Below are 26382 nucleotides of genomic sequence, written 5' to 3'. Positions count from 1 at the left end.
AAAAAAAAAGGGCTCCAAAAAAAGATGATAAAGTTCTAGGTAATGGGTTGGTTGGTGGCAGCACTAAGTTATGTATGGTTTTCATTCCATCCAAACTTGCAAGAAAATTACTTTCCTAAACCAGTTTTACATGAAAATCTATTTCATTTATAAAGCCACAGCTTAGGGGGAGGGGGCGTTTGAGGCAAGTAAGATAAGGATGGATGAGTGAGGGGTAAGGAATATTTATTGAATTCTTACTACATACCACACATTATACAAGGCACTTTACACACATTATTTCCTATAACCCACAATTACTCATTTGTAGGTATCATTATCCACACATAATACATGAGGAAAAGGCTTTAGGATGGCAGGCCCAGGAATAAAATCCATGGCTCTCTGACTCCAAATGTGTGCGATTTTTAGCATCCAGAATAGTTCAAGGGCCAAATTTGGCTTACCTGAATGCAAGTTATGCACATGAGATATTTTAGCCCTACCAGAAAGATCCCTAAGTAGACCACTAAATCCAATCGATAGCTACCCCCAAATTTCTAGGCAACCCCTGAAAATACATTCTTTTTTGGAAACTGTTGAAACTGAAGTTGAAAGCCATCATCATTGAGGTAAATATGAAGTAGAAACACCAACATGCCCGTGAAGACATCTTGTGATTTTCAAAAACAAGTCTGTAAAACACTTTTATTCTCTCTGACGTACTGAAAAGTATTCAGCAACTAGCCCATGGCAACTAATTGGTTTAAAAAGTTTTATTATAAAACTATTAGAAGAATTTATATCACTTTTATATTACTAATTTTTTTAATTCAAAATTTTAATTTGCCAGCTTTCTTAAAAAGGGGGGGGACATCTACCAGTCATTAGTACCAAATCAATGATCTGTCATTTCATAGCATTCTACACTCATGCCCTCCCTCCTGAAATTTTACGAGTATATCCTCACAGGCTTGATGCATTTGTGATTGATAGCATAGAAGGGGGATTTTTTTAAAAAAAATCATGCATTCCATATACAAATGTATTCCTGATCAAGTGGCCCCACTACTGAAAACCCTTCCTTGTCCATCATTACAAAGAACCACTTATAGCAGTAAATGCACTGTGAGAAGCAAAATCCCTTTCATACTCCCTGGTACCCAAATCCAGAACAGGGATAGTTTTGTATGGTGACAATATAATATAAAGGGTATTAACAGACTTTGAAGTCAGAAAAACATTGGTTCTGGTCTAGCACTGCAACTCCTGGCAAGCTATTTAATCTCTTCTTGTCTCGTCTTTCTTACTGGTAAAGAAGAAAGTACACCCACTCAAATAGTCATTATGAGAATTCTATGAGTTAATTTGGATTAAGGTTTTTAAGCACAGTGCCTGGTACATATGAAGTGCTCAGTAAATGCTATTATCATTACCATCATCATCATTATAACATAAGTTTTATCTTGAAGATGATGAGAAATCTTTATCATATCTGCAATTAGAAAAATGAAACACTCTAACAGCATTATAAATAAACTGGAGAACTAGATTATAGACTGGAAGTCTTATTGGGAGGCTATAACTAAAACTGCGGCTGCACAGATGTGGGCTTGAACTCAGGAAAGAGTCAGTGAAGACAGAGAGGCAAGAACAGAGTCAAGAAGCACTGTACTGGACTGGGAACTATGCAGAGACGGTAGGAGGAGGAGATTATGATGAGTGCCATGCTTGTGAACTGGGTGAATCTATAGATTGTGATGTCTTATTGAGATATGAAAAGATCAAGTTTTGCTGTGGAAGGTAATTTGGGGCATGGTGCTGTTGAGATGCCTGTTGGGATATCCAAGTAGAGATGTCTAGATGGCAACTGGTAAAAAGAGAGACCTAAACTGAAGACGGGGGTTTGCTAATGATCACCACGTGAATGGTCGATGAGCCCAGGATACAAAAGAGCTTACCTAGGGATGCTATGTTGAATGGAAGGAGGCAATAACCAAGATCAGAATCCAAGAGAACACCAACATTAAAGCATCTACAAAGGAAACTAAAAAGTAAACTGAAGTAGAGAAGAAAATGTAGGATATCAGTGTTGAAGAAGTCAAGAAAGGACAGTTTCAAGAGGTCAGGCATATATGGATTGATTTGTCAATGAACTTAGTTACCTGAAAATCTAAAAATGAATCATGGATTCATTCTCTATTAATGTCTTAATATTATACAACATTTATACAATCTTTTTATTAAACAATATTTTAACTGTGGTATGCCATGCACCTTTTGTCCATTGTTTTAATTAAGAAATCTTTTTTAAAGTTCCCTTATGAGGTAAAAGAGTTTTTAACTTTTCCAAAACTAGTCCAATGTTTATAATTTTAAAGGACACTTTTCAACTTTTTTTTAACCCATATAAAAGCACAGAATATTGGTGTCAACTGTTAAATCTCAAATCTAACAATTAATCCTTGAGAGCAGTATATTAAATTCTATTTTCTCTTCCTCAAAGAAGTAATGTATTATTTTGTATGACAATAACATTCTCCTTTGATATCAGTATAGGGATAAGAATTAGTCATTTTAAAAAAAAGACATGAATCTTTCAGAGAAAGAAAAATGTTGCTTACTTTGGGGAAAATGTCCCTCTTAAAAATCCAGTATCAAATCTCTCCGGTAGCAAATGAGTTCATGCCCTTTGCAACATTTATAACGTCATTTTTTTGAGCCAGAACTAAAGACTATAAATGGTAGGAGGCAGGCAAGCAAAGAGACCTGTTTACTAGCCATAAAAAACTGCACCGATCTAACTGTGCTAGGCACAGCTCAGAGCAGGCAAAGGGGCAGGGATGCGGCAAACAGGAGGAGCACTGAACTTTCTTGTCGCTGCCTCCGCTGTAAGTTTCCCCTGCCACTGAGGTCACAGCAGGAAGGGCAGACTGCTAGGTGTGCTTCTGCCTGTCCTACCTCTAAAATCCCTCAAGAATAACAGAGAAGGGAGAAAAGCAAAGGGCAAATACCATGGTTTTAGCTACATTCAAGTGAAGATGAAAATAACTGGTAAATGTCATACTTCTGAAAGGAGCTCTGAAAAAAAAACAGTAACTGATGACGAAACAAACTCCAAAATGTAAAATATACATTATTATTCCAAACTTAATAAACTGATTCCAAAATGTTGAAAGTTACTACAGACTTTGTAAATTATAATGCACAAGCTATAACCAACCCATGAGAGTACTCTAAAAAGCTCATGGAAAAATAGAATTAAAAGATAATACAAATTCTTCCATGAACTTTTTGAAATACCCTTTTATCTCTGGGAAAAGAAATACTTTTTTTTTTTAAACTCAGAATAATCATAACTATGATTTGCTGAATTTCAATAAACCTTTCTCAAGATTGCTATATCTTTAGTCTCTACTCTTCTCCACCTCAAATATATACTTGAGGTTTGCATGTCTCTGTTAAAAACAAAAACCTTTATGAACTCCAATCTACAGAATGGCATTTACACAATGGGAGAAAAAGTTCAAGAAAAGAATATTAAACAAATAAGAGAAACTTTTATTATTTTTAAAGAATTAGGTCAGGACAAGATTTTTTAATATTGATAACAAATGGATACTCATTGTTCAAAATAAAGTTTGAGGAACGTAAATATCAGTCTCAAACTATATTTACTGTCAACCCAAAGATCTAATATCTGTGAAATATTCTAGCTACATCTGTTCTCGTGATTACATATAAAAACTGAAACTGCCAAGATTTATTCCCCAACAGACACTTTACAGCAAGAGTATTAAGGTCAATTCCTTTCAATTCATAAGCTTAGGTTTTGAAAGAAAACGTAAGATGTGATTACACATTCATGAAACCAACAAATTCATAGCTCTTTGTTTTCAAGAGGTCATTGGCCTAGCAAGTGCAATTACCATATTATAATAAAATAACATTTTCAATTTACCTTCAACTACCACCTGGGAACTATCTAAAATCAAGCATCTAATAGGAAGGGGAGAATTAAATGGAGAAAATGGAGAAAAAGGACACAAGTCTGGGCTTTTAAAAATATTTTCCACCTCTCTACTTAACTTTTTGAACTTATATAATTACATTGACTGTTTTTACTGCTTTGTCTGCTAAATTCTAACATCTGTATCAGTTCTGAATGGTTTTGATTGATTGGTTATCCGCCTCAGTATGTTTGCCTAATAATTTTTTATTAAATGCCAGACATTGCAATTTATCTTTTTGGGTGCTCAGTATTTTTGTATTCCTATATTCTTTGTTTGGGATACAATTAATTTGCTTGTTAACAGTTTAATCCTTTTGAGCTTGCTTTATGATTTGTTAGGCAGATCTGGAGCAGTGCTCGGCCAAGGGCCAATTACACCCACTGCTGAGGCAAGACTTTCCTGAGTCCTCATAGTGCCCTATGAGTTTTTCCAGTCTGGCTGCTGGAATAGGCACTGTGTGAATGCCAAGCACTGTTAACTAGTCCTTTTGGATGTATTTTCCTCCTGCCTTGGGTAGTTTCCTCATACGTCTTATCAGTGCTCTTCTGAACATTCAAAGGGAACCCTCTGTAGATTTTTCCTAGATTCTCTCTCTGAGCAGCTCTCTCCTCTCTGGTCTGGTACTGTGTCCTGTAAACTCTAGCTGCCTTGGTCTCCCTAGACTCTCAGATCTGTCTTCTCAACTCTGAGTCTGGCAGGCTTTACCTGGGTCCTGTACCTGCACTGCATCCTGGAAATTCTCAAGGCAGGATGCTGGGGCAATCATAGGGCTCACCTCTCTTTTCTTCCCATGTATCAGATATCATCACATCTCTTCTTTGCCTAAAGTCCGGTGTCTTAAAAAGTATTACCTCATTTGTTTTGTCTTGTTTTTGATTATATCAGGTGGGAAAGTAAATCTGGTCTCTGCTATTTCATCTCAGGTGGATTCAAAAGTCTACTCCCTTTTTAAAAAGCATGGCCTGAGGGGAAGTTCTCCTGCTCTTTACTTTCCATTCTGCGTCCAGAGCTCCACTGCAGAACTTCAGGAGCTAGTTATTACCTTTCTGCCTATCTGTTTTGGACCTTCTTTTGGTTCCAGAGCTATCTTCACCCTGGAGAATGCCATTAGTTTCTTCTGTTCCATTCTCAGCAAAGCCAGGCCTATGTGCCACACTCCTGCCAAGCCTCCCCAGCATCACCACCCCCAAATTTCTGAGATGGAAGTACCAGTCAGATCTCTGGCCACACCACCTGTCTAGGTTGTTTGGATAGTCATTTCTTGAAGTTCAGGAGTTTGGCAGGTTATTCTCTAGAATATACACTGGTCAAAAACTACTACAGATATGCTATAATATATCTCAAATAAACCTTTTATGCGTTGTTACTGAGAAATAAACATGTTACCAAGAAATAAAACAAAAACACAAACACAAAGAAGGGCACAGTCCCTTAACATTATCTATAATGGATATATAAACATAATGCAAAAGGAGTGATGACTCTCAAAATATGCATTAGCACTAAATCTCATCAACAGAAGTAGTGACCACCACTTATAGGATAGAGGGTCTAAGAGACAAACAAAATTTAAAGTCTAAATAAATCAGTGAAAAATGTTTCTGGAGTTCAGTATGCGCCTAACTACATTATGAGTCATATGTAATTAGCTAGAATTGCTAAAATTACCATTAAGATGTAGCTATTTTTGGAAAAATTTTGATGGTATGCTATATACTGAAGAGGAAAACATAAGTGATCCAGAAGTTTGGAAATAAGAAATTTTAAAAATTAAACTACACACTTATGTATGCTTTTAAGTATAATATTACTGTGAGACAATTTCAATACGCATTCCAAGGATTATAGTGGTAATGAAAGATTAAAAATTTAAAACACTGAGATTCTACACTTGTTTTTAGTTCTATTTCATTCTCCTAAACCTACCTATTGTGAGTGATTCAGGGCCTTTACACCTATTGTTCTTCTGATTGGATGTGTAATCCTAGACCCTCATATGGCTGCCTTCTCACTCAGGTCTCAGTTCTCACGTATCTCTCTGAAGGGCCGTCACTGCTCACCCTACTTATGTAGTCCTCCCCCGCCTTACCACTATAACATTATTCTGTTTCATTTTCTTTAGAGACTATTATTATCTGAAATTATCCTTTTTTTCCTTTATACATTTATTGTCTGTCTTCCCCCACATCCTTTGACTAACAAAATAAACTGACTTCCAAATCCCTAGACCATTTTTCTAACTGTTAGCTAAACAAACCCACATAAATGGTTTTAAGTTCTCTATTTTGGTTCACATACTAAATACTATCTCTTCTCATTTTATGAAAAATATATTTCCTATTGGTTACAAAAGCCTTTGCAAGGAGTTTATGGTTGTACACTCATCTTCTGAACTATGTGGCTACTTAGCTACTAGTATCAGTACTTGTCTTCTGCCTATACCCATATTCTATCCTCTATTAAATGTTTCACTATTTATCAAGGCAGTATCTCTTCCTGTCCATAAAAGGTATTGGGTAACAGTAGTATCACTTTACATGCAGAAGAGGTATTAGAAAAGCAATTTACATGTATTTTCCTCCTGCAACTACACAATTCTTTACATGTCTACTTTCATCAGATAACCAGCTGAAGAATGTTCTTCACTGCAGAAATACTGGAGTTAAACTAACTATTCAAATGTTTCTCAAGGGTAGATAAGAACTATTGGAATCACTCCCAGGAGTTTCCTAAAGCCGTATGTTTCCCTCATCTACTGTGAGAATCACTGCCATAGTAAGCCACTGTTACTGTTGAGAATGAGTCATACTCACTCTTTTGTAGCAGTAGGGATCTTTTCTCTGTGCTGGGAATGCCCATCGAATGTATGACAAAATATCATATATACATTCTCAACTACAGATGAATTGATATCAACATCTGGGACTGATTAAGATTGTTCCAATTCAAGTCAAAAAAAAAAAAAAAAAAAAAAAAGAGGACAACTTTGGGGGAGGGAGGCTGAAGACCCTGGCTATGATCTGGCCCCTAAGTAGCCAGATGATTTCATGCAACTCAGTATCCTTCTCAACTCCAATAATTGTTGTTCTGCCCACCACAGGATCTGGTGGGAGCTGAACAAGAAAACGCACAGGAACCTATTGCAGAGATTATATCCGTACTGGAGGAATTCGAAATTTTTCCAAATCAAAAAAAAAAAAAAAAAAAAAAAAAAGAGGACAACTTTGGGGGAGGGAGGCTGAAGACCCTGGCTATGATCTGGCCCCTAAGTAGCCAGATGATTTCATGCAACTCAGTATCCTTCTCAACTCCAATAATTGTTGTTCTGCCCACCACAGGATCTGGTGGGAGCTGAACAAGAAAACGCACAGGAACCTATTGCAGAGATTATATCCGTACTGGAGGAATTCGAGAAATTATCCTTCATTCCCCCACTCTCCACACCCCTGTCCAGTTGTCTGGCCTACATTTTCTGGAAAGCTACAAGGTATACAAGCATTGTTTAAAAAAATGCATACATGTACATATATCATATATCCAACCTTTTGTATTATATATTATCTTCAGAGAGAAAAAAAAGTGAAAAATTAGTTTACTCTGCACAGCATCTTCTTAAAAAGGAAATTTAATTTTTGTTAGCAGTATTTGAAAGTTTCTCAGAGTGCTACATAGAATACTAAGGCAGATTTTAATATGTACTACATGTAAATTGGTTCTGTGAGCACATAAATTGTGAAATGCTGAGTTGAACAAATTTGTTTACTACAGGAATCTTGGAACCTTTAATACACTGACACATACTGCAAAGCTTCACAAGGCAAATACAGGATAAAGTGTTTGTGGAACTTATTTGATCACTGCATGTTTTATCATAGCTACCTTTTAGTCTAGTATTCCATGTAAAACACTTCAGGGAATGTTGCAGCTAAAATTTTTTTTAAATCAATATTTATGTTTATAGTATATGCACATTTCCTTAAGTCAAATAGTACCCACAGGGTTTATTTATAGTGAAGATTAGTCCCCTACTCAGTTCTCTCCACCTTTTTGTCCTGCTTTTCACAAGCAGCCACATTCAATTTTTCCAGTTATTTCTTCTGATTTTACCGCTGCTTTTTCCATATAATAGTCAACGTTAATATTTATTCTTTTGTTCTATTTTAAATATTACTTATTGAGAATTAGCTCCTACGCCTCAATACAAACATGCTTCTTCTTCCCCAGCTCCTCAATAAGTCATATCACAATTCAGCATTTAATTATAACATTATGTAAACATTGTTTAAAATTGAGCCAGGTAGTATGTAGTTATTTCTTTTCTTGTAAAATTGTTTTCCCTTAGCATTAATATTTGCCTTGTTGTTTGCTTAGTTTTTAAATAAATATACCTACCAGTAATTCATCAATCTGTCCATCAGAGCTGATAAAACTTCTCTCAATACAGTCGAACATACTACACAATCTATGAGTTTCATTTTTTTCCCCTTGGAGACACTGCTTAGAATCCTTTGGGGAGCCAGTCAGTTAGCTCGGTTGGTTAGAGTGATGTGCTGATAACACCAAGGTCAAGGGTTCTGACCACAGTACTGGGTCAGATGTCAAAAAAATATTATGTACTGGCCAACCATCAAAAAAAAAAAGAATCCTCTGAAAGGTCTTCCTGTTTCCATATGGATTGCTCTCAGGCCTGCTAAAACTTTTCACCATCCTCCCGGAAATTCCCTTTGTTTCTCTACTGAATTGGATGAATCCTCTTAGAGTGACTCATCGCCCTTCTGTGCTGAATCTTCCTCCTCCTTGGTTCACTCCCTTGTTTGTGGAGCATATCCTCCAGTAGCTTCCTGACAAAGTGTGCACATGAGCTAAACTAGTGCCCTTGTATGCCTGGAAATGACTTTATTTCCTGCTTGATGAAAATTTTGCCAATGTCTACAATATTCTACGTAGAAATTATTTTCTAGTTGCAGTGTTGCCACTGAAAAGTTGAAGTTCCTTCTGATTCCTAATCTTTAATATGAAAACTTCCTGAAGGCTTTTATGATCTTTATTCCTAGTTAGTAAACTTTACAGAAATATGTATTGATAATGGATCTTTTTCTACTTATTTTGTCAGGCACTTGGTGGGCTCTTGCAAACTCAAACATTCACATCCTTCCGTTCTGGACTATTTTCTTATATTATTTCTTTAATAAATTTGTCTGTCCTTTTTCTCTCTCCTTTCTTTCTGAAACTCCTAGTAGTTAGATATGGGAATAGTTTTCTTAACATTCTTAGCTTTTCTTAGTCTTTTCATTCTCTTATACAGAGGTTTAACATTATCTTCCAATGTTTCAGTTGAAGTTTTCTACTTCTGCTATATTTTAAGAGCTCTTTCTTGTTCTCTAATTGTTCCTTTTCTATAGCATCCTGTTCTTATCTCATAAATGCAAAATGGTCTCTTACAACATGGCCTCATATACCAGAAGCTATTCATTACAGCTTTTTATTAATGTTTTCTTCTATAGTCTGTTCCTCTCATAGTCTCTCACTTTTTTGTGAGTTTGTTTAAAAACTATTACTACTTTATTTTCTATTTATTTTGGTCACTTTCATTTTAGAAGCTTTTCTCAATTGAATTTTATTTCTCAGCTATCCATTCATATTTAAGAGTGAGGCACCAAAAACGTAGATTAGAGGTCATGCACAGAGATATGGGGCTCATCACCAGAGGGTGTTAAGATGTAGACCCAGCTGTTTCACCAGAAAACTCCCTAAATGTCCATATCTGCAGGTCTTTGCTCCTGGGCTGGTCGGTTTCTCAGATGAACCCTCCAATATTCTGCATAGGGGATGTAATGCTGACTGCCAGAGGTCTGGGAGCCAGAGGGGAAAGAGGCCTAAAGAGTCTCTTTGTTTCATATGTAGACTCTCACTTAATCCCTCTGTTTTCAATACAGTTGTGCTGCAACCTGCCCTCAAATGTGTCTAGAATCTTCAGATCTGGAGCCTGACAGGTCCAATTTCATGTGCCTGATGAGCAAGGGTTGGGGTAATCAACTGGCTGAGCAGAGAATCAGGGGGTCTAATGTCTCCATACATGTATTTTCAACCAGTTCTCATGCCTTCAGCATACCTTATCTTTCAAGGTTCCTGGTGCCTTCAATTCTGAGCCTTTCTAGAATTCTGTGGTACATGTCAGCACGTTTCATGTCAGAGTTCCCTGCTGCAGGCACCCAAGTGGCAGCTTAGGTTTTAGCCTTCTGTGCTCTGCTAAGTCAATTATCACTGATCTATCCACTTCCATCTTCCGAAATGTTGATGCCATTTCTCATCTACTGTTATGTCTTCTTCCATTCTTTTTGTTTTTCTTAATTATAACTTTTTAAAAGTTTATTATCATTTTAGTGGGTTTTCAGTAAAGACGACTGTTCAATCTATTGTGTTAAATGAAAGTTCTGTATCAATCAAAACTACTTTGGTGTAATTACACTAGCCTTCAACATATTTCCAGTTTTGATACCTCATGAATGAATAAGAGTAACTGAGAAAAAGTTTAAAATGTAAATAAAACATCTATGGAATAGTAAATGTTCTACATGATTTATTTAAAATATTTTTTTGGTTAGTCTGCATTTCATTGAACAAAAATGCTCAACTCTCTCAATGTTGTAACTAAATTATTTATACTATGACCAATTATTATCAGCCATATAAATAATCAGACTAAATAAATCACTTCCAAAAAGTTTCTTTAAAAAAGATACTTCAGGGCCAGCCTGGTGGTGCAATGGAGAGTGCGCCGCTTGGGAGCGCAGTGGCGCTCCCGCCGAGGGTTCGGATCCCATGTGGAGACCGGTTCCCACTCACTGGCTGAGCACAGTGCGGGCGCAACACCGAGGGTTGCGATCCCGTTACCGGTCAGTAAAAAAGACAAAAAGGAAAAAAAAAAAGATACTTCATCCTTTTATATGTTGAATAACATAAGCTAAGAGCTTCAGAATTACAGTTTATAAATTTAAGCACTGTTTCGTATTGGGTTGCGATCCCGTTACCGGTCAGTAAAAAAGACAAAAAGGAAAAAAAAAAAAGATACTTCATCCTTTTATATGTTGAATAACATAAGCTAAGAGCTTCAGAATTACAGTTTATAAATTTAAGCACTGTTTCGTATCCAATATTTCTATTATTTGTATTTAGAGAAGCAAGGTAAGTGGAATTGAGAATTACCAGTGATTCTGTGAGTTAAACAGGCTTGTTCTTATTTTGCCCTTAAAAAGAAACAAAAACAAAAAAAATCTCTGTCTCGTCTTCAATAACCCTGCCAGAAATCATCATCGTCTCTATTTTACAGATAAGAAAGCTGAAGATAGGTCATTTGCCAAAAGTCAAACAAATAGCAAGTGGCATAGAAGAAATTCAAGCTGAGGTCTTCAAGGACTTTTCATAATAACCCAAATAGTACTATTTCTGTTAATTTTGAATTAAATTACTAATAATCATTTCAGATAAAAATATGACTTCAACTTAAATCACAAGTCTAATGTCTTACTAGACAATTACATGCAAAATACTTTGGCATTTACTGATAAATATTTATTTTATGAAGATGCTATGAGTAAATATTAACAAATAAATATCTACATAAACAATTTTTTTTCAGATGAAGTCTTGGAAAGTCAAAATAGTAGTTAATTTAAATTTCTCATCCTTGAAACTTCTCACAAAAATTCTTAGGTTTAAAAACTGTTAGGATATTCTACATCAATCTCCTGCTATCCTTGAGAAATAGAAAGTAATTTTTAAAAATTTGGCCTATCAAAGTATGAAACAGTTACCATTATTTACCTATAGATTGCAAGCTAATGATTACAAATTGGTAGTCCTCAGTTGTTACACTACTGTTTTCTTACATATTTCAGAGTAACAGGCACTATCAAGAAATCTATTTATCACATCTAAGTTTATTAAAAAGACAAAAATTTTTTTGAAGTCTTTCAAATGCTAGTCAGGAAGGATCTATACTAAGCAAAGTTTTAAGAGAATAAGGTATAAAGGAAAGTGAATGGCTTGCCCAAGAGCACAAAGTTAGTAACCAAAGAAGCCTGGACTCAGGTCTTTTAACTCTAAGAAGCTATTTCTACTACACAATTCTGCCTCTAAAAAGAAAAATACTCTCCCATTTCAATGATATGAAACACATTAAGCCTTATTCAGTACATTTTGGCTTTTACTTAAATTACAAGTGATGGTATTTTCCAAACACTACATTAATTTTCATTTTACATCATATAAATTATAACGAATTAAAATATATCTAGGTTATTCAGTGAGCATGAAGAAAAGCATGACAAAATTTCACAGCTCCAAATCTTATTGCTTTCTTTTCTATCTAGTAATATTAACTTATTAAAACCTGAAGTTTGATTTTATGTATTAAAGTGTCATATACCAGGTTTCAAATAATCAAATTTCAACACATTGATAGAAAAATCACAACATTCATATAACTCCTGTATTCAAATAGTTAAAAAACGTAACTAGTATTAAAAATAGGGAATGCCCATCTATTTATCATTGCACAAGTGATGAGACAAGTCAGCCAGTGCTGACAGAGCACTTACCCAGTGCCAGCACTAACTAGTCCATGCACTTTACTAGTTGAATCCCCATAACAACCCTATAAGGTATTAAATATTATCATCCCCATTTTACAGATAAGGAAACCATCCTCTAGTGTCACACGACCTATACCAAAGCTATCCAGCATCCTGCAAAGATTTCCTTTCAAAATTCCAAGCCTTCCTACCATGTTCCTTAAACTCTTGTTGCATCGTAAACAAACTTACTTTCATGACTAACATCTTCACAACAGAATATTTCCCCACCTTTTCCTTTAAAATTTAAAACTAGCCTGACGATCTCTAACTCTGCCACCTGGTTCCTGAGGGAAGCTTCCTCATCTCCCATGCCCCATATACCAGTCTGGAAATCCCCCAGGTCACAAGGCTCACCCACTCTGACAGAGATTCCATTCTTAATGCTGCCATATACCCTCCTGTCATTTTTGTGGGGAAAATGAAATTTACAGAAACCACTTCCAGAAAAATTCACACACACATTATTGCAAACAATTTGACTGTTGGCCCCTGAGAGCTCTTTTGGTTCTTCCATTTAAAGCCTGCATACAACCCATAACCCATACCCCATCCCTGCCTGGCATTTTCTCAAAATGTGATCCGTGAACTACCCATATCAGAATCACCTAGAATGCTTATTTCAAGCAATGACACTGGAATTAACTTTGAATTATACTTTGATGGAGCTCAGGAGTCTGCATTTTAAACTCTCCTCAAGTGATTCTTATGGCTCATTAACATTAAGGCCCTCTGAAGACACATGGACCTGACTGAGAGCTTTGGTTCTAAAATACTCAGTTTCCACCTCTACCCCATCCATTGGCATCATTCTAGAAAACTTTAACTACCACTCCCACATATTAGCTTCATTTTTTTTTTTCCGTTAAATTTTTATTTTGTCAATATACACTGTAGCTTCGTTTTTTTTTAACCTCCTTTACATTAGTGAGCAGCACTTCCTGTCCCCATCAGCAACCCACTCCTGCCATTGCCACACCCAAGGTCCAGAACTACTCAACCTGTCAACAATCTTAAAAACAATAGTGTACTCTGCCCAACCTATCCATCTCCCTCTCCCACCAAATCTGATCTTCAGCCTCAGCCAGACTCCAATCCCATGAATTGTTTTCTCCCCTCCTAACAACCCCTCCCTCACAGCCTCAGTTCCTGCTGTGCCCAACACATATGACAGTCTCATGCCCTCTCATCAGCTATTGTGGATAGACTTCAAGATACCCACCCTGCACCTTCCAGCCCTGTCTCAGATGGCCACTGCAGGAGTTGAGTTGGGATGCCATAGCTAGTTTATAGGCTATTACGCTTAAACTTTTCTTCCATTTCTATTTCAGGTTGGCTTAGTGATAATAATCATTAGTATAACTAATACAGAGCACTTATTGAAATGGATAACAATTATCTCATTTAATTCTCACAACAACTCTATAAGGTGAACACTGTTATCCCCATCATAGACCAGAAACACTGAGGCTAAGAGAGATTAACTAGTTTGCCTAAGTTCCCACAGGTAGAATGTGACAGAGTTGAGATTCAAACCCATCTAGCCCCTTTCCACAGCCTGGGATCAAGTATTTTCCCTCCTGCTCTAGTAATAAAGGAGGAGAAAAAAAAGAAAAAGGAAAAAGCAACACAGTCACCTGGACTAGAAGAAAAGCAGGTTGGGACTCCCATTCAGCTAGAAAAGTCTGCCTTTGCTTTGCTCCCCACCTGCTCCATGTTAGGGATTCACGTTCTACCCTATCCTTAGCTTGTTACAACTCTTCTCTATAAATGGCAACAGACAGAGGTAATAAAACATGTTTTATAAACCTTATTAATGAGCTTTATATGTTGAAACCTTTGTCTTTTATTAGTCCAAACTTATAAAGAATAGCATGTAATGTGAAAAACTTTGAGATTGAAAATGAATACTGTGGCCAATTTTTCAAACTTACCTCTTATTTTTCTTGTAATTCTCCAATTGCTGGGACTGCATATGTTTGTGTCTTTCTAATTCACACTGCTCACATAAATCTTCCAGATGCAGCAGGTGGTTTTCTACCTCCTCAAAACTAGCCTCTAAATGAGCTGAAAGTGTATAAGATAAAAAGAAGAAACAAACATCAAAAATCAGAATCCTTGATCGTGAAATGTCAAAAGTTAAAAGTTTAAATTGTCAAGGCTCTGTTGCATTTGTTTAATATTCTTCATTAAACTTTCTTTTCTTGGGCCGGCCCGGTGGCGCACTGGATAAGTGCGCCGCTTGGGAAGCGCGGCGGCGCTCCCGTCCGAGGGTTCGGATCCCACATACAGACCGGTTCCCGCTCACTGGCTGAGCGAGGCACGGGAGCGGCACCGAGGGTTGCAATCCTGTTGCCGGTTCCCACATACAGACCGGTTCCCACATACAGACCGGTTCCCGCTCACTGGCTGAGCGAGGCGCGGGAGCGCCACCGAGGGTTGCAATCCCGTTGCCGGTCCCCGGTCCGGTACAGGGGCAACACTGAGGGTTGCGATCCAACTTTCTTTTCTTTTTTTTTTTTTTCTGACCGGTAAGGGGATCGCAACCCTCAGCACGGTGTGGTCCGCGCCACGCTCAGCCAGTGAGTGCACCGGCCATCCCTATATGGGATCTGAACCTGTGGCCTCGGCGCTACCAGCACCGCACTCTCCTGAGTGAGCCACGGGGCTGGCCCTTCATTAAACTTTCTTGAAGAGAAATAACATACACTGGCCAACATTAAAACATACTTCAAATTACCTTTTTTGGCTATATTTCAAACATTTTCAACATGTAACTTTCCAAAATACTTTACTTTACTAAATAGGAAGATGAAGAAATGGAGTATCTTGATTAACCAAAAGTTATATGCTAATGACCTCATATACATACATGAATAGCCAATTTTCAAATAATGAAATACAGCAAAATTTAATTAACATAAATTACACCTGACAATTTAATATTTGCGATTCCAAGTTACTTTAGCATTTGTTTTGCCTTTGGCACATCATATACATAAATTTTCAAGGCATTCTAGGTATGTAGGGTTACCAGGCTAGTCAGTGGTTAGGTGGGGAAGAGACTCAGCTCCATAGGTCAGTTGATTAGTCTTTCACTAGTTTACTCTGCCTCTAGGCCACAGAGTTTTGCAGCTGTATTGGAACATGGATAGTCAAATCCATCACTGAAAAGATTCAAGACCAAAGCCTAGAGAAACTAATTCAGTGTTTTGCCCAAGGTCACATACCTAGCAAAGTGCAGTGAAGAACCCAAACTGAGTTCCTCTTACACTACAATGACTTCCAACTGATAGGATGCTAAGTAAACCAAGACTTCACAGTTGTAGGGGTAGGGACTGGTTGTTTTCTCATGCAACAGAAAAGCTTTAGAGGTCAAAGATCTTAGAACTCAAACAGTCTCATAGCCATTTATCAAATACCAACTAACACATGCCAGTCACTATGCCAGACACTAGGCTACAAAGGTAAAAAGTACGAGCCTTGTGCTCCAGGAGCTTATAGTAGGGGGGGAGGCATATTCCAGTGGCAACAAAGTCCAACAGAGCTGGGCTGGCAGGTTAGTGCAGCTGGTTAGAGCACAGCCTTACAATATCAAGGTCAGAGGTTCAGAGCCCCATATCAGTCAGCCCCCCCCCCCCAAAAAAAGTCCAATGGAGCTGGACATTTGGGAACTCGAAGGAATGGCATGTAACACGAGGCAAAGCTCAGCAGGACATGACTCCTGAATCGGGAGGGGCCACGACCCAGCAGGGAACGGCACAGCAGAGACGAGCAAACTGTGCAGTAGCCTTCCAGTCTCATGTGCACTTAAACAGCTACAATACAACTCCTTCATTTACCTATTAGATTTTCATGTGACTTTCTAAGTTAGCTTTCCTAGCATCTAGGTTAGGAGCAAACTCCTCAAATTACAACTTGCAATTCTAGATTTATTAAGATACAAGTTTTGCCTGTTTTAAACCAATCTTTGTTTGATCCAAAGATCTATTAAATCCAGAAGCATAGACATTTTCTAATATCCTAAACTTTAACTCTACTAAGTATCTGTTCTTACAAAAACTTCCTCTTCTATTTGGTACAGCCTAAGGCTTAAAAACATGGATCTTGAAGAAAATAAAATGTTTTTGAAAACTGAAAATGGGATGACAAGTAATTTAGCAGTTCTCTTCCAAGACATTTTAGGTACTACTTTTTATCATATTCATGTATCACTGCAGACCATGGGAACTCTGGAAAAGGCTGATAATAATGAAGTTCATAATGGTTTTGAATCTATAGTCAGGGGCCACATAAAACAGCCAATATATGTGATTATGGAATGCCTAAATGAAATAATTTGAAAAATATAAATTTTAATCAATGAATAATTATATCTAAGATTTCTAAGACTGTCATAAATGGACATAAGGAGTTTATGTGGGGGAAACCGGCAAAATGTTATATTAATTATTTTCTACTACTTTATTAAATGGAAAAATGACTAAGAGGCTCAGTTTGGGAGCTAGTACTACTAGCACTGAAGAAGCAATATTCAGCTTATTCTTTTATAACTAGGTTGACAAGGTCTTAAAATGTACAAAAGACGATCAGAGCTAATAGGATTATTTAAAAGACTTTTTCACTTTGATTACTGATAAGATCTAGAATAATTAAATTTAATATGGAATCCATTTAACTCTAAGCTACTTGGTTCCTTCAATATCATGCACATATCCTTAGCATACAGAGGACTGGTTGAGAGTAGGGCTTTGAAGCACAAGCCTAGAAACCCAGCTCTGCTCTTTACAGGTGTGAATGCAGTGTGATGCTTCATCTATGCAAAGAGTGCTAACAACACACATCCTGCAAAGCTGCCAAAGGATTAAATGAGCCAAAGTACCTAAACTTAACACTTGACAGTTAGTAAATAATTGATGGTTGAATATAAAAAATGCAGAGAAAAAAATTTTATAAAGATTAGCTAAGTTTAGTAAAAGTCATTTAAAACTAATACTTTGACCAGTAATGATCATGATGTAAGCAAGATCTATGGATCTAATAGATCAAAACATCAATAACATTTTCATTTTTTCCTGACAAACTTATACATGTTAAAGTATACTCCAGGCTACATTCTTTGACTTAAGATCCCCTACAGGTGAGGGGAATTAAATTTCAAATAATTTTCCTAAAAAGAAAATATGCAAATGAGTCAATAATTACTCTATACTGGAAAACATATATGTTCTTTTTACCCATTTGGACAGATGACAATTTCCACTTAGATTCTAGCTCTGTTGCTGCAAGGCTGAGGCCAGGAACCTGAACGAAGATGATCCCTAGGCAGGACAATTAATTTCTCATGGACAGAAATTCTGGTCTAGGTATAAGTTGTACTTGCTGCCCTAGTCACTCTTCTGTTAGCAAAATGGGAACCAGGTGAAAATGTGTGAGTGGTTCAGTACCACCCGGGAACTCCTAATGAGAAAACAGCCACACATCCACAGCCAACAGGATCACTTTCTTGTGTTGAACGGCAAATTTACATTAAAAATGCTTGGAATCAACAGTGGTTATTTTACTGCTACCACCAAATTCATATTTATGTTATCCCCTTTAAAAAGCTTCAAAGGCTCCTGAGTCTTTACAGAATCAAGTTAAACTCCTAACTTAGCATTCAGGGACCTATTGCCCTCTGGCCATAACCTCCTTTCACATTCTTACTACTACTTTCCTTCACATATTCCACATTACAGCAAACAAGGCTACTCAGCATCCAGGAAGAGTCTCACACAGTCCTGCCTCCTTGCCTTTGCCTGTCACAGAAATGCCTTTGCTTGCCCCTCTCTCACTTTTCAGGCTCAGGCCAGGGCTGTTCCTTCCTCCATCTCACAGGGCTCTCCTCTTCTGTGCTTCCACAGACCTCTGAGCCTTACACAGGACTTATACTCTGACTGACATGATACAACAATTTGTATACTCTCAACTCTTTCAGGAATCAGTAAGGGTTTTAAGAGTGAAGACTGTCATGAAAAAAAAAAGACGAAAAAAAAAAAAAAAAGAGTGAAGACTGTATTTTTTGCATCTTTGTATCCCCTAATACCTAGTCTGTTGAATTCCATGAAGAATGATTGCTGGTAATAAAATGATTCTATTACTCTAAAATTTAAAACAATCAAGAAAGCAAATCTATGATTCATCTAATTTAAATATTGAGATTATGCTAAGTTTTGTAAAAGAATAAATTAAACATGGGCAGAGAACTTAGAAAATATTAAACAACATGATGGTACTCTTTAATTAGTATTTCAAGCCAGGCCACATTATCAGTGAGTTAAAGCAGAAGTAGTAATGGAAATTTTCCGTTTTAACTCTTAACAGGCTTGAAATCAATAATAAAATATAGAATAACTATACTGAAAAATAAATTTTCCTCCCTTTTTATATTAAAACCTTTAAAAAAAACTTTACAAGCACACATATGATGTTTATTATGAATATTTTATTTAAATATTTTATTTAAATTTAAATTGGCAGAAATTCAATTTCCATGGCACGGCCTTCTCATTTCCTGTTACAAAACAAGTTGAGTAAAACAAGGCGAGTAAATTTGGTAACCAACTTAAAACGCATGTACATAAAACACTAGCAGGCCTCCATGGACACAAACATACCTTTACAAGAAGCTCAAGCCTCACCATTTTGCTCGCTATAACAACAGCATATGTCTCATTTAGTGATCAGTGGAAAAGATAGGAGGAATTTTATTGTGAAAAGCCATTTGGGAATGCCTGACAGCTGTGCAGGAAAGAGCTTCACAAATCTTTGTGAGAAGACTCCCAGAGGAAGAGCAATTCTGTCTGGAATTTTTCTTTGTGCCATTTGTTTCAAATATTCATACATACTATATGTAGCATAACCACTGATACATGAAGAATGAAGCAGCACACTAAAATTAATTGTTTCACACTTAATGAGCTCTTTCCTAACAAAATAATTAGCTTCAAGGAACAAAGAAATCTTCTTTGGCTGCAGACCCACAGGCCATAGAGGCCAGGTACTAAGACTCTTCAAATGCTTAATGTAACACTTTTAAGGACTAAAGTAATAAGGTAATGACAGTATGGTAATAAGGAAACTTTAAGAAGTGCATTAACTTGGAAAAGCTATTATGGAACAAATGAGATCTATGTAGTAGGCAAAAAGGTGTCTAAAGAGAGTTACTGTGCCTCTTGAAGGGTCTACTTTTAGAAAGTAACTTGGACAATAAGATAATCTAGTTCCTGAAACACTAACAGCTGTGACAGTCTCCTTGTTAGATGCCCCCTCAAATTCTGTACAGAAAAAAGCAAAACAATAATGTATCAGGCTAGGTCAGAGCAAAAGAAAGGTACAAACTCAGTATATGGCTGCCGTTCTCTTACATCACTTTGTTACCTAAGAATTAACAGAATCTTCTGTTATAGACGAAGGCAATATTCTTAAAATAGGTCATATAAAATTAAGAGAAAATTCAAAGACAAGTCCTTGATGGTTTAAACATCAATAAAGGAATAGGATTAGACTACCCTCTAGTGGAAGTTCAAGAGAATTTAATAAATACTTTTCAAATGTATTTTTCCAATTTTATAACACACTGTGATTATTTCACAAAATAAGTAAATAGAATCTAAATATTCTATTTTACCCTTACTATCTTTCAATGTATGGAATACTACATTGTTCATCTCACCACATTTAATGCTGTGGTTTTGTATTCTGAACTGTTTTTTAGTACAAGCTAAACTGCATAACATTCATCCAAACCCTTCTGTCAAAGCACAATGGTTTTGTAAATCTGCAATGGCTAGACAGGCTCCACTAGAAAGTCAGCATCTTGATCGCAGGTACCCACCCTTGCTCACTACTATGTCCCCAGAGCCTATAACAGCACGTGGTGCACAGCAGGTGCCTAGCACATACCAGGCACTGTGCTAAGTGCTTTATATTTGTTGCCTCATTTTATCCTCCAACTACTTGTGAGGCAGGTACTCTCATCCTCATTTTGCAGATGAAGAGACTAAAGCTTGGAGTGGTTAAGAAAACTGCACGGGTCTCACCGAAAGTTGTAGAAATGGGATCCAAAACCCATACCTAAAAGTTCACAGCCCTCGTTTTCCGGTTCCCAGTATAACTTTATTATTTCTTTTTTAAATGACCTGGCTTCTCGTTAATTATCAATTAAATAGGCTTTTGAAATCAATATAAAAGGATTATCAGATGTGACTTAAATATAGGTCAGTTACTTACTTAAATATAGGTCAGTTCTAAGGTGTTTTTATTTTTTATTATTGCTTAACTATTTAAGCCTTGTAATGTTATGTCAAAGTATTTATGTAACAATAGGATGTATTTTGAGGCTACTAAAAAAAAAAAAAGAATCCAGTAGTATATGAGTGAAAATTTAAGACTCTAAAGTACTTCCAATATCTAATAATGATGCACAAATGCATTAAAATGAATTCATAAAGTGCATTAATTATACTATGTTTACACAACCTACCCCACCAAATTTGGCTTCAAAGTGTTCTCCTACTATAAAGAATAAGAATACCAGCACTGATTCCATGAAGCTTCAGTTGCTTAGCTAAAAGTCTCACAATTTCAAAATATCTCTCTTTGAATTTATTCTAGGCCAAAAACTACCAGGCCTCTGGAATTCCAAGTTTTTACATGCTTTCTTCCACAGTTAGTCATTCACTACACTAAGTATAAATATCAGGCAAATAACAGCAATAGACTAAAACCCAAAGGCAGTGTGTATTTCAAATGCTAATGGATAATTCAGATTGGCAATAGACATTAAAAACAAATCTGGATTTTTGATATATCTTCTAAGAAAACTGAACTAACTCTCCAAAAGGAGCTTAACATAGGTTAGACATACACTAGGGGGAAAAAATGATTCGAATTTATTTAGAAGCAACTATCTGTCCAGAAAAGTTCTTCAGAGAAAACTTTAATTTGCCTTTTGTGGTAGATGTTCTCAGATGAATAAAGAGAGAGAATTCAAGTGAGCATTTAGGAGGCCCATCCATTCATTTAAGAAGCCAAAATGCAGTTTCTGGAGATTAAGATCACGTATTACCAAATATCAAACATTTTTAAGGATATTAGAATCCTAATTGAGAATGAAAATACAGTATATTCTAAGAAAGACATATATAGACTGCATTTCCTAAGCAGAACTAACTGTGGAAATACTCAGAATTGTGGCAAAATGCATTCAATCAGCAGAGTGACATTAAACAAAGAAAACAACTATTTACAAATAGAATTTAATCTCAGTTGGGGAAAAAAAAGAAGGGAGGTTATCATAGGAGAATCTCTCTGAAAGAAAAACAAAACCAATGGAAAGCAAGTGACTCAAAAAGATGCATGTTAAGCTAAAGAAATGGGCTAAGAAGAAAATTCCAAATATCCTGAAGGCTGTTACCAACCGTTAGTTATCCAAGGCTTGAGAAGGATCATTACTGTACCTACAAGAGGGAAATAATGCAGAGGGCCACCACTGCTATTTTACACTTCTCCTAAGACCCAGAATCTCTCTCCCATGCCCTGTCTTCAGATATAACAAAACACAGACCCCAGAAGGCATCTGTAACAGCTGGAAGCTTGGAGAGTACAGTCCATAAAGGCCGACTGACAGCTGCCACCCTCCTGCCTAATCTCCCACCGAGAATACTATCACTATGTGACTCCGAGCAAGTCACAGCCTCCCCAAGATTTAGTTTCTTTATCTGTAAAGTGAGGATAATTAAAGCTACTTTTGTAAGGTTCTTGTGAGGATTAAAGGAAGTATCTAGAAAGCAAATAGCAATCTCAGACATATAGGTGCTAGAAATGTTAGCTACTGTTATCAGCAACAGCATCCCCAATACCATTTGTCTACTTCATTCACGCACAAAAAATGTTTTATGATTTACTAATTACTTGCTTTGTAAATCAGTTGTTTTTCTCTAAATAAACTGATATTAAAAAACAAGAGGAGATGACAGGATATCCTTAGCTTCTCACCTATAAGAACAGATCAGGTTATCAGCTCAAGAAGTTTATCTCCTGTATATATAGCTCCCATCTTCTACTAAGATCTCAAGCTTGATTAGAAAATAGTAAACCATTATATTATCCTCAGATAAAAGGTAATTTTCTGAATATAAACCCAAGGAAAAAAGAATATCAACATAATCCATCCAAATGAAAATAAAATAAAAATAGACTTCCACGAAGTATAAATTTAGCCAAAAAGATAACCCTCACATAACCTGATTTGAGCAGGAAAAATATACTGCTAGACTACGAGAAGCTCTAGGAGATCTAAATTTTAAAAACAACTTCTAGAGTACATTCTACAATCAGGACAAAGGCACCCTAATAACCCTTTTTATTTTCTACATTTATACGTTCAAACAACAAGATCTAATGTCACAAAGATAGCCCTGAGTCACTTTAAGAATCAACAAAATTATAATTGTGTTTCCTGAGCTAAACTGAGGCAGAAAAAGTTAATGGTACATTTTAGAAATCACTTCCACATTTTAAATCATTTTCTGTCTAATCCTCAATTAAACAGAATATGAAATTAACTAGTTCTAATTAGTTAATATCCTATTAACCAAGGTTAATTAAGGTTAATATCCTGTTAACCAAGAATTTAATATATTCTAGAAAGCTTTGCAATTACACCAAGTCCTGTCCAAACTGTTCACATTCCTAAAAGTAACATACATATGCAACCATCAAACTTACCTAGATTTGCTGTCACAGATTCTAAATCTGCTATTAGACCTGGAAGCTGCTGGAGCTGCTCCTGCAACTCTATTAGGCTCGTCTTCTTTTTCTCCCAGTGTGCGGACAGCATAACCACCTCGCTATCCACAAGCTGCAACACAGAGGAGGAAGAATAAAGTGAAACCCGATTTTAGGCACAAAGAAATTATAGTTAGCATGATGAGATTTACTCAATGTTATCTTTAACAATCCCTCTACTGAGGGTAGATGACAGTACATTCAAAATAAGACTGAGTTGTTTTCTTTTTTAGAATAGAACCAACCTAATATTCAATGCAGGAAACCTCAAATTACTGCTTGTATCAGTACATCTAACCCCAGAGAAGAGAAAGTTCACAAATGCCCTGAGAAACCACTTCTAAGTATACCCTGTTTTTAAGTAAAACATGTATTTGAAAATCCAAATCTAGGAAAAAATAAAACAAAAAACTACCACTAGCAACAGAAAACAAAAACAAACCCAAAATACAATTAATGGGTAATTATTTGTTTTACAAAAGGAATTCTTTTAACAGAAAAGCTCCATAATACATTTAGAATATACCACGATTCGATTTACATTTAAAGAGGAACACATCACATAAAGATAAATGTACTTGAATATGAAGCAATTATTGAAGCAACTGATCAATTCCAGAAAAAGAAGAAAAGGATTTAAGTTAAAAAAGGAATTCAGCAGATGTAAAAGACTGTAATAGCAGGGTTGTAAGATACTAGCCTAGGCTAAGATAATTCTAACTTCTTTTCTTGAAGGCTGTAAAGAAAATGACAGACATCAGTTTCTCCCAGACAATTTGTTTTGTTCTTCAGATGGTGGAAGGGGAAACAGCCTAGAATAAGATTTAGAAGGGGCAAGGAGAGGTCATGTTTGATAACATCACCAACAATAAGCAAGAATTGTAAAAAATAACCATATTTTGTACAATAAAGGTTGCAAAATCCATTATATAACAGAAGAAAATGCATTTGAATTTTTTATATAAAACTCACTGAGTTCATAATTAAATTATTTTTTTAAAAAGACATGTATACATCCCAAGATTAAGATTCTTCAAGAGTCAGAATTTGAATACAACTGATTCTTACTAAGTCTCACTAAAATAAGAACTATAGAGAAATTAATATATCAAAATAAGACAAAAAATTATTTGTATGTGGTGCTAGATTGTTTTTGTTCTTACACTGCAATGTGGTAAGAATTCACATTTGAAGTAAAGGAAACAAGCTCCCACACACCTCCCTTCTGTTTTTCAGCCCACACTGGAGATATCCACATCATCTCTCACATTCAAGCCTCAACTGAATGGGGAGGCAATATCAAGCTTAATGCAAATTGCATTTCTCATTAATTTTGTGTACTTAAAAATGTCCATTGCCAACTGATATTTATAAAGATCTCTAAAAGTAGCTTAAAAAATACTGAACATTGCTTGCTAACAGATACAGCTGTGGTGTGATAAGGAAGCCAAGGTTTGAAACAAGGATCTGTGTTCGTAAAATCTACTTATGATATTCAACAAACTTACACTGACCACTCGTTACTTGCTAAGCACTGTTTTAGGCACCAAAGATGCAATGGTAAACATAGCAGAAAGAAAATCCTGCCCTCTTCGTGTTTGTATATCGGTGGCAAGCCTCACAAATTCACTTAGCTTCAAATTTTAAACTCTAAAAAAGAAAAAATAATTCCTATATCACAGGGCTGTCTTGAAGATAAATAAAATAAAATCTTTTGCCTAGTACATGGCATATCTTGAAAAAAGTTTGTTAAATCTTACTTTGGTTAATTAGGTCAATATTTTGAAAAAGCCAGAATAAACAATTTTTAGATATTAATCATTTCTTACTGAAAATTAAAGTACAACATATTTAAATATTAAAACTGAACTATAGTTTAGTTCATATCTTCCATAAAATTGAAAATTATATTCTGAAAACAGAATTAAGAAGTGTTTGTAGAAAGGGTATATCAGAATGCACTAAAATATTTTAATTTAAAAGAATAGGAGGTTGAATAGATTCTCAAAAATCAGTATCAATTATATAATAATACTAAAACATTTTGAGCATTTTCTATGTGGTAGGCCCCATGCTAAGCAATTTTCTTATATTATCTCATTTAAACCACACAGCAACCCTGTAAACTAAGCAATACCATCAGCTCCATTTTACAGTTGAAAAAAAACGAAGTTGTAATGAAGCTAAGTCACTTTCCTAAGGACCATAGTAGACTTAGACTCAAAAAAGGGAATTTTTTTTTCCTTTTTGTCTTTTTTCGTGACCAGTAACGGGATCACAACCCTCGGTGTCGCGCCCGCACCACGCTCAACCAGTGAGCGGACCGGTCTCTATATGGGATCCGAACCCTCGGCGGGAGCGCCGCCGTGCTCCCAAGCCCCGCACTCTACCAAGTGCTCCACCGGGCCGGCCCTAAAAAAGGGAATTTGACAATAAGCCCAGATGCTTAATTAACATACTAGGAATTGTGCTGTAGGGATATATGAAATGAAGAAAAGCAAAAATCTAGCAAAAGAAAGGGTTCTGATGTCTGTACTGTTACCAATTCATTTTATCATACGAAAATGATAAAAAATGAAAAAAAAATCATTTTTATTTAATGATAAAAAATAAGCTATCTCCAGAAGGCCAATTTTTCTGCCTCCAAGTAAACAACTCTGAATAAATCCAGATTCAATACCAGGAAATGAAGCTTGTGAGCTAATAGTGCTTCATTCCAAAACTCCTCTGGTGGACACTGAAGTTAGGAGAATAAAGAAAAATGAAGGAACACCAATGATTTACAATATGGATAATAATAGGACCTAACTTGGCATAAAACGCAACAGTTCAGAGTTTTGGGCGATACATAGTTTCATTTGATTTCCAAACAACTTTGGTAAGCAGAATAAATGGTGTTATACCATTTTATAGATGAGGAAACTAAG

General features: G+C 36.1%; 1 protein-coding gene across 2 annotated transcripts in view; it reads right to left on the bottom strand.

Annotated features, from left to right (window-relative positions):
* Positions 1-23525, bottom strand: part of DTNBP1 (dystrobrevin binding protein 1) — a 94456-nt gene extending 70931 nt beyond the window's left edge. The window contains exons 1-2 of one of the 2 annotated variants that reach the window (XM_008584903.1): positions 23396-23525; positions 14560-14692 (exon numbers count right to left, since the gene is read on the bottom strand). In XM_008584903.1, coding sequence (XP_008583125.1) covers positions 14560-14692; positions 23396-23507 — 245 coding nt within the window. In that variant the 5' untranslated portion in view covers positions 23508-23525. The remainder of the gene's footprint in view (positions 1-14559; positions 14693-23395) is intronic. The other variant, XM_008584902.1, reaches the window with a different exon arrangement.
* Between the last annotated feature and the right edge of the window lie 2857 nt (positions 23526-26382).

Source organism: Galeopterus variegatus, unplaced genomic scaffold (assembly GCF_000696425.1).
Source record: "Galeopterus variegatus unplaced genomic scaffold, G_variegatus-3.0.2 Scaffold3402, whole genome shotgun sequence".
Classification (NCBI taxonomy): Eukaryota; Metazoa; Chordata; class Mammalia; order Dermoptera; family Cynocephalidae; genus Galeopterus; species Galeopterus variegatus.
Note: the sequence above shows the minus strand (reverse complement) of the source record. Positions and strands in the feature narration are given on the sequence as shown.